General features: G+C 47.8%; 1 protein-coding gene across 2 annotated transcripts; it reads right to left on the minus strand.

The window, feature by feature from the left end:
- Positions 1-2,697: 2,697 nt before the first annotated feature.
- Positions 2,698-8,022, minus strand: MRPL52 (mitochondrial ribosomal protein L52). 2 transcript variants are annotated; one of them, XM_081887100.1, is made up of 5 exons: positions 7,875-8,022; positions 6,389-6,473; positions 6,155-6,222; positions 5,394-5,458; positions 2,698-2,864 (listed from the first exon to the last, which is right to left on the minus strand). In XM_081887100.1, exons 1-5 carry the CDS (start codon positions 7,990-7,992, stop codon positions 2,718-2,720), a joined length of 483 nt encoding a protein of 160 aa, XP_081743226.1. In that variant the 5' UTR covers positions 7,993-8,022; the 3' UTR covers positions 2,698-2,717. The 2 variants fall into 2 exon arrangements, with proteins under 2 accessions (XP_081743226.1, XP_081743227.1); XM_081887101.1 differs by lacking the exon at positions 7,875-8,022 and adding an exon at positions 7,715-7,745.
- Positions 8,023-9,053: the final 1,031 nt, after the last annotated feature.

Consider the following 9,053-nt stretch of genomic DNA (forward strand, 5'->3'; position numbering starts at 1 on the left):
GAAATGTGAAAGCAGATTGTGAGCAGTGTGCCAGTACTCTCCCTACTTAGGATTTCCCAGATACTGCCATAAATTTCAGAGGCCGCCGTTTGCACAAATCCCCTGAGGGGAAAAGCCTCCAGGGAAAATCAGTGACTGGGCCAAAGACTTAACCGTTTTTAAATTATTATGGCACCAATAATTACAAGCGTAACCACTTTGTTAAGGTGTCACAATACTGCGATGCTCGCTGCAAAAATGGCTACTGGGTGTGACAGGAAACATTCCACCCTATTAGAAAAAAAAGGCAATTTAGGAGGGGTAGAAAACCACCAGAATAGATCATTGCGGTAGCGGTGAATGTGTGGGAACCTCTTTTCCATTGGGAAGGAAGTAATCTTTTTGTGTTTATGTGTGCACACCTCTGCCTTTCAAGTCCCTCATTCTCAGCCCTTGATCCTTCTTCCTTCCTGCAGTGCTGTGACTTCACCTCCAGCAGGCAGTGGTTCCCACGGGGCCAAGAGGGAAGGTGAAAAAAATAAAATATGAAGAAGCAGCGAGCCATCTCAAGAGGGAATCTACATGGCAGGAGGGGAAAAGGAGAGCTCCCTTTTCCAAAGGAGAGGGCCAAGATTCCTTCCAGCCTGGCTTACGGCCACCAGGAGATCTGCAGCCAGGCTGAGATCTCCTCCAACCTAAACACACACACAGTTCCTCAGGCCAGCTGACAAAGGCAGAAAAATATTAAGCGTGTAATCCAGCTGACTCTCTCCAACCCTTAGGCCGTACGCTGCGGGGAGAGGTAGCAGCAGTTTAAGCTTCTCTTGGAAAACCTCCCCGGAGCGATGAGACTCCAAACTGCTAGGATAGTGGAGCAAGGCAAAGCACTTTGCGCATACTTTGGGATCCTCTTCACAGGGTTCCATGGTTCCTCTAACAGCTACAGATTATTTGGGTAGGCCTTTGCACCCTAAATACTTTCCCATGTATTTTAGTTTTTGTCCCCCCACCCCCTTTTGCAGATTTTAGATTCTCGAGGTTTAAAATGTCAGAGGTCTAATCTAGGTTTCTTATTGTTTGCAGCGTGTTATTGCTGTAAGCCATGTTTGAGAACCTAGATGAAAAGAGGGGACGCACGGTTTAAAACAAACAAACATGGTTCCCAAAATTTTCCATGGCTGTTAAGAGTGATACAAAAGTCCTTTAACATGTATGGTGCGGAGGTGACTCTAAGATGCGTGACCCTGAGATGAGCTTGTTGCAGTGCCCCAGCTCCTGCCCAAACCGTTTTTTAAGCCTAAGCCACATCCCATAAAGCTGCATGAAAAATTGATCTCCACCAAGCAGTGGCCGGCTACTGTGCAAAAGGACCACCATTTTGTGCCGCTTCCCCCTTAACCTAAACAAACAGGAGCTACAGGTTCCATTTTCTTTGGACAGGAATATTCTAGAAAGGCTCTCGATGGAACAATCTGGTTATTTCCCCACTGTAAACGTCAAGTGGGCACCAGGGGAGGGAGATCACAATGGAGACGAATGGATGCGGCAACTTTGCCAAAGCTAAGCCAGCCAAGGCCTGATTCTCCTTTGCTTCATCTCCTTAAGATACGGCACAGAAAATGGCTGCCGAGGCAGTTGGCCCCAAGCGAAGGCTCTAGGGCAGTTCTTGAACTTGAACCACATCGGGAATCTGTTATTCCTCCTCAGGGGCGAAGGAAGGCGGCATGACACCTGGGGCAGGCGTCGCTACGCACATGCAGTGTTCAGTGGTACCTCGGGTTAAGAACTTAATTCGTTCTGGAGGTCCGTTCTTAAGCTGAAACTATTTTTAACCTGAGGTACCACTTTAGCTACTGGGGCGTCCCACTGCCGCCGCGACGGTGTGAGCTCCCGTTGCTCGGTCCCAGCTCCTGCCAACCTAGCAGTTCAAAAGCACTTCAAAGTGCAAGTAGATAAATAGGTACTGCTCCAAAGGGAAGGTAAACGGCGTTTCTGTGCGCTGCTCTGGTCTGCCAGAAACGGCTTAGTCATGCTGACCACATGACCCAGAAGCTGTCTGCGGACAAACGCCGGCTCCCTCGGCCAATAAAGCGAGATGAGCACTGCAACCCCAGAGTTGGCCACGACTGGACCCAATGGTCAGGGGTCCCTTTACCTTTTACTGCCGCCGCCGCACAATTTCTGTTCTCATCCTAAAGCAAAGTACTTAACACGAGGTACTACTTCTGGGTTAGTGGATTCTGTAACCTGAAGTGTCTGTAACCTGAGGTACCACTGTATAGCGGTTTGCTGCCGGCGCCGCTCCAGCGCTGTAAGGATGGTGCCGGGATCCTCCATTTGCGGCTGTAGCGGTGACGGAGGGATCCTGGCACTGTCCGTACGGTGCTGGAGCAGCACCGGTGGCAAACCGCTATACAGCGCATGTGTGGCGTCGCTACGTGCAGCACATGCGTGTGACGCCGCACATGCGTTGTATTTAGCGGTTTGCCACCGGCGCCAGGATCCTCTGCTCACGGATGGAGGATCCTCCACATGCGGCTGGGGCAGTGCGCTGGCTGCTCGCGACGCCGTGAGCCCCCATGGGGTGATTTCTTGTCACCCCCCGCAGACATGGAACCCAGGGTGCACTGTCCCCCCGTTGTGACGCCACTGTTCCTCCCTCCTTGGTATTAAAAAAGAGAACATTAAAAAAAACACCACCACAAATCAAGCGCCAAATTGGAGGGGGGGGGAAGTATTTATTTGGGGTCTTGCTCTTGGGAGCTTCCTTTAGGTTGAAGTCTGTTGCGTCGCTTTTCCTCTGCCTGTTGCTTTCGTTCATTCTGCTTGGCTTTCCACTTCTCCATCCCGTGATCCATTTCTGCGGAGATCATGGCTACCCGACGCTGAGGAGACAAGGTGAAGAGCAGAGTGAGCTCAGCGCCTGAGGAAATTCTCAGCGGCCATTGGACAGGCGCCGTCTCTATTGGCCCCATCTGCATTAGACGTTCAAAGCAGTATCATACCACTTTAAGCTGCCACAGCTTCTGCCTGATCCCTGGGAACCATAGTTTTTTAAAAATAACACACACACACACACACACACACACACACACAATCAAGCAGTATATAAATTTTAGGAAATAAAAAAAATTAAAAAGGGTTCTGAGTGTTGTGAGGAAACCACTATTTCCCTCAGAGAACTATCATTCCCAGAGTTCCCTGTGAGAACTGTAGCTCTGCTTGGGAGCAGATGGGGCCTTTTTCAACAAGTGTTTTAAGTGATTCTCTTTATTGCAGTCTCTATTCATATTGGATCTGGAACGGTTTCTACACATGAAATTGCTCTTAAACAGCGTTGTTTTGTTTGTATACATGGAAACACTTTTTAACATATGGAATCTTAAAAATTGCTTTTACATATGGAACTGCTTTTAGCGCTGATGCTTTTTTAAACTGCGAAATCACTTCAAGGTGTTTTAGGGGGGAAGTGATTCATATGCTGGATCAAGTAAATAAATAAAATAAGTACATAATCTGTTGCTGAGGGGACATTACGTTACGCCGTGAATTTTAAAACGGGTTTCAAACTGCACTGTCCTTTCTCAAGAAATATTGAGAACTGTTCAGCAGGATTCCGGAAGGCACAAAGCTAAAATTCTAAATGTTCGTGGGATAGCGATGGGATTCAAACTGATTTATGTTCATAGCTTTAATGGAAACCCACCAAGGCTCATGCTTCCCTTCCATCCTTATCCCAGTTTCAAGAGGTGAAAGAGCTGGCTGAAGTTGCTCAGCAGTGGGCACTCTGCATATGCTCATAGGCAACCTGTTGGAAATCTCGAGCCATGTCAGAGGAATTTGCCACTCTCCAGGCACCCGGCTTGATTTCCTTGTTGACCTCCCCGTCTGCGACTCCCGGCAGGATACAGGCGAGGTCTCTATTGGCGATCCTCCTCAACGTGAGAAGAACACACCACTCTTCCCTCCTCCCTGCCTTCCCCAGGGAGGGGAAAGAGATAGACAGAAATGTATTTACATGCCTTTATTTCTGTCTTTGCATCAGTACAGAGAAACACGTCTGCACTCTCCAAACACCAACAGCAGAGAGAGAGACTCCACCCCTGTACTTCCAGTACAGGTCAGATGACACTCTGAGCTAACATCTGGCGCTCAGTACAGTGAATAGACTGTCCCTTTGTTCCCACGGTACAGTCTCAAACATCAACATCCTGTTTGGCTTTCCAGCCAGCTGCAGCTCGCTGCTGCATTGCTCCTTTTTCGTAACACAACCTGCCTCTGAGCATACGCAGACTTAATTCATGGGATCCAGGACTGAGTCTGCCATTTAGATTGAGGTTGAATCCTGACAAGACAAAAGTACTGTTTTGGGGGGACAGGAGGCGGGCAGGTGTGGAGGACTCCCTGGTCCTGAATGGGGTAACTGTGCCCCTGAAGGACCCGGTGCTCAACCTGGGAGTCATTTTGGACTCACAGCTGTCCATGGAGGTCCAGGACAATTCTGTGTCCAGGGCAGCTGTTTATCAGCTCCATCTGGTACGCAGGATGAGACCCTATCTGCCTGCGGACTGTCTCGCCAGAGTGGTGCATGCTCTAGTTATCTCTCGCTTGGACTACTGCAATGCGCTCTATGTGGGGCTACCTTTGGAGGTGACCCGGAAACTACAAATAATCCAGAATGCGGCAGCTAGACTGGTGACTGGGAGTGGCCGCTGAGACCACATAACACCAGTCTTGAAAGACCTACATTGGCTCCCAGTACATTTCCGAGCACAATTCAAAGTGTTGGTGCTGATCTTTAAAGCCCTAATGGCCTCGGTCCAGTATACCTGAAGGAGCGTCTCCACCCCCATCGTTATGCCTGAGGTCCAGCACCAAGGGCCTTCTGACAGTTCCCTCGCTGCGAGAAGCCAAGTTACAGGGAACCAGGCAGAGGGCCTTCTTGGTAGTGGCACCCGCCCTCTGGAACGCCCTCCCACCAGATGTCAAAGAGAAAAACAACTACCAGACTTTTAGAAGACATCTGACTGAAGGCAGCCCTGTTTAGGGAAGCTTTTAAGGTTTAACAGACTATTGTATTTTAATATTCTGTTGGAAGCCACCCAGAGTGGCTGGGGAAACCCAGCCAGATGGGTGGGGTATGTAAAACAAACAAACAAACAAACAAACAAACAAACAAACAAACCTCTAGAGAGAAAACTCCCTGCCTCAGAACCCACTGGATCCTTTTCCTATAGGGCAACAGAGTAGTAATAGCTCCAGATTGGCTCATTTCCATCTGTTATTACACCTATGAGGTTTTCCAGCGTTATGCCAATCTGGGAAGCCCCACACTCTTCCTTAACGGAATTCCAAAATTCCCCCCAAACCAGGATTCCTAAGGCTCTTAGGCGCTCTGGCTGGCTCCTACTTACAGCCAAGTTTTCATTCCTTTCCTTCCGATGGAGATGATTTTTCATCGGTGGGGCTGGCCGCCCATCTGGGGTAGAGAAAAAACAAAAAAGGATACAAGATACTTGCTCCTTCCCTGTATGCTCAAAACTACAAGAAAGTAACCTCAACAGCACCTCACGCCAGGTTGTTAAGGTTATTTCAACACAGATGCATGCTCTCTTCCAGCCTTCCCAGGCTGGTGCTCTCCAGAGGTTGGACTACAACTCCCATCACTCCCAGCAAGGGGCTGATGGGAGTTGTAGTCCAACAACCTCTGGAAGGTGCCTGCTTGGCAAAGGATGCTACAGTCACACCCTTTTATTTTGCCCTCAGATCATGGCTGATAGTAACAAGTTTTATGGGCCATTAAAAAAAATAATTAAAGATTTCTTAGTTTACAAAAGTACGTGCAATGCCTCTTTTTAAAGCTGCGTTTTCTACAGATCAGTTTCATTTGCTGTGAGACATTAGTGTTACATTAGGAAGAAAAGGGGGAAAGAGGTGGAGGGAGGAATGGCGATTATGGGCCAAATGTTAACACTAAAAGTTAGTGCGCTTAGCAAAGTACACTGGTTCTCTTCCAGATTAACCGAGCTGTGAGTTGGGGTGGAAGAGGAGATTATAAATACTGATCTAGTTGGATCAATGGTCCGATATCATGTAAAGGCAACGTTATTTTTATTTTGCAAGTTTACAGCCTAAATACAGTGAAACAAATAATATAAACACCCATTTTTCTTACCAGCAAATGACCAGTCAGGAAGGTCTGTTAAGGGTCCATAATGTGAAGGGTTTATAGGGAAACCGTGCCTGGAAGGAAGTATACAGAGGGCAAAGTCATTTGCAGTGCTGCCAGAAAACTATTAATAATAATAATAATAATAATAATAATAATAGTAGTAGTAGTAGTAGAGTAAGTAAGATGAAGGATCCCTCTCTAGCTCTGAAGATGTCCCCCTCTATCTCCGGCACTCACTTCACTCTCCAGGCCCCACCAGACTGATCCACAGTACTGCAATGGAAGGTCCGAGACATCGAAGCATTTTTTGCCAGCCGAGGTCCTGCAGGGTTAGAAGGCGAAAGAGAAATTCAGGATTCAGTTAGAATCGCGGTGCCTTGTACTCTTGAAACCACTGCATATAGATAAATAGGGGACACAAAGCTTTCTAAGCATTCGTCTGGCAATTGTTACAATAACCCTGTTAGGCAGGTCTATATTATTATTAGTATAGTATTAGTTTCAATTTCGTTGTTCTGTATGGGACAATGACAGTAAAGATTATCGTATTGTATCATATTATTATTGTTATTACTATTGCAAATGCTCCACTGCCCCAAGGCTACCACCAAGTTCATGGGCAGAGGCAAAACCTGACCCGAGAACTTTGCAAGGATGACATGCTGTGTAGTAGAGGAAAGCAGGTACTCATCTGGATTAGCCCCCCCCCCCCCACATTATGGCAGGAGTTGGGGGAAACCTATAGTTCAGCATTCACCAAACCTGTGCCCTCCAGCAGTTTTCGACTACATTTCCCATCTGGCTGTGATGGCCCAGGCTGATGGCAGTTGGAAGTCTGGAGGGTCAAATCGCTTCTTCCTCTCCATACATAAGAGAAGGCTACAGAATTAGGCCAACGGGCCATCTAGCCAGCCCAGCATCCTGTTCTCACAGTGGCTGACTAGATGCCTGTGGGAAATCTGCAAGCAGGATTCGAGCCATCTCCTCACTTGCAAGTTCTAGCAATGGGTATTTCATAGGCACAACAGCACAATGCTGTAGCCAAAGCCGGAACATAAATCAGTTACAACCATTATGGGCTCTGGCAAAAGGTCGCGCTTAAAATGTCAAAAGTCATATTATATTTTCATCGCAACGCCCAAGCTAAAAGAAACTAAGCAAAGCCCATTTAGATATATATATATATATATATATATATGCAGGTTTTGGTGTCCTCGGGTGTCTTCCCGTGTAAAAGTTGGGGTGTCTAGGCGACGTTTCGACGAGGTCTCACTCGTCATCGAAACGTCGCCTAGACACCCCAACTTTTACACGGGAAGACACCCGAGGACACCAAAACCTGCATTCCTGTACCCGTGAAAATCTACGAAAGCAAATATATATATATATATATCCATTTAAAAGCCATAAAAGTCGTGCGCCCCCCGCCTTTTCAAAAGTTGCTAAAGGGGCAACTGTGCATGTTTCACCATCCAGAATTTGACATGGGTATAATTCTGGAACAGCAACCTGCGATGATAGTAAGAAAAGAGGGGCACTTAGGGGACAATTCCTCTATTTTACCCTGCAATCCTCCCATGCATGTATACTCAGTAAGGACTCCCCATCGGGTTCGGTGGGACTGACCCCCAGAAAAACAGAGAGCATCTTTCTTCTGGACAGCCATGCAAAATCCATAGCCCCGCTCCCTTCCCTAGCTCTCCCACCGGTAAGATTTCCGTACCCAGCCTCCGAGCCACGCAAGCTGCCATTTTGACACTAAACACCGGAGAAAGGGACCATGCGCTTCCGTTCGCGGAGGTTGTACGGAAAAAACACACACCTCCACTGGGAGTCGCCATTTTTAAATGAGCGCCGCCATTTTGGGATAATTCGTCAGCGGAAACCACCCACTCGCGGCCGCAAAGGTCGCCTCATCCGGAAGCCTTGCGAGACGTAAAAAAAAAAAAAAAAAGGCTAGGAGGGCGCCATCTTGTACGGATCGTTTCAGAATTCTAAGAAAAAACTGTAGGAAAGAGTAGAAAACGCCCGAAGACTCCGTAAACCCAGTCGGATATAGCTGCATATTCTCACAGGCCCCGCTCCAGGGCCTTGGGAACGTGAGCTGATCAATATTCCTAGTTGCCGAAGGGAGAGCTTTTCATTAGTGAGAGCAGCCATTTTGGTACGGGGACCCGGATGTGAGTACCGGCAAACGAAGAGCGGCGCCATTTTGTGATTTAAACCGGAAGCTATATCCCCACTCACCGTATTGGGTTAGGGAGCGCGCTCTGCGTCGCCTTTTCACGTGAAAGATGCATTTCCCTTTCAGAACTAACACCTCTGTCTCTAACACAACCCATAGCCTCAGGAAAGGCGGCGTGCTTGTTTGTTTGTTTATTTCTGGTGTGCCCTGACTGCCATTTTTCTTAAGGGCGGAAAGGGGCTCTTTGGCCATCTTTGAAATGGGCAAGGCTTTTCCGTCGCCATCTTGGCCTTTGGTTACTAAGGAAGCCGTCGCCCTTGGAAACGGCATAAACAGGAAGAGGAGTCGCCGTGCGGTGGCCTTTGCTGGCAACCTCGGACTCCTGGGTTCCTGGAGGTTGGGTGGATTAAGCCCCCACCCCCTTGAAGGAACTTGGTCTTTAAGCACGTGTATAACATAGATCTATTAAATTATAGATTTATAAAGCGCACATTTATAAATTGTGATCTGATATATATTGAACAGGCGTGCATGTATTGTTCATGCAAGTGGACTCCTCATGCATGATAACTGGAAACCAAACCCCCTTGCATTTCAGTGAAGCCAAATCAATGCGTGTTTCTGCCTGTGATACAACTGAAATAAAAGGCGCAGGAGCACAGCCAGTGAAAAAGATGGCCGCCCTAAATTTAGCCACAGGGGTGGGGTCGGGGTGTT

This window comes from Podarcis melisellensis (genome assembly GCF_964234715.1).
Source record: "Podarcis melisellensis genome assembly, chromosome: 13".
Taxonomy (NCBI): Eukaryota; Metazoa; Chordata; class Lepidosauria; order Squamata; family Lacertidae; genus Podarcis; species Podarcis melisellensis.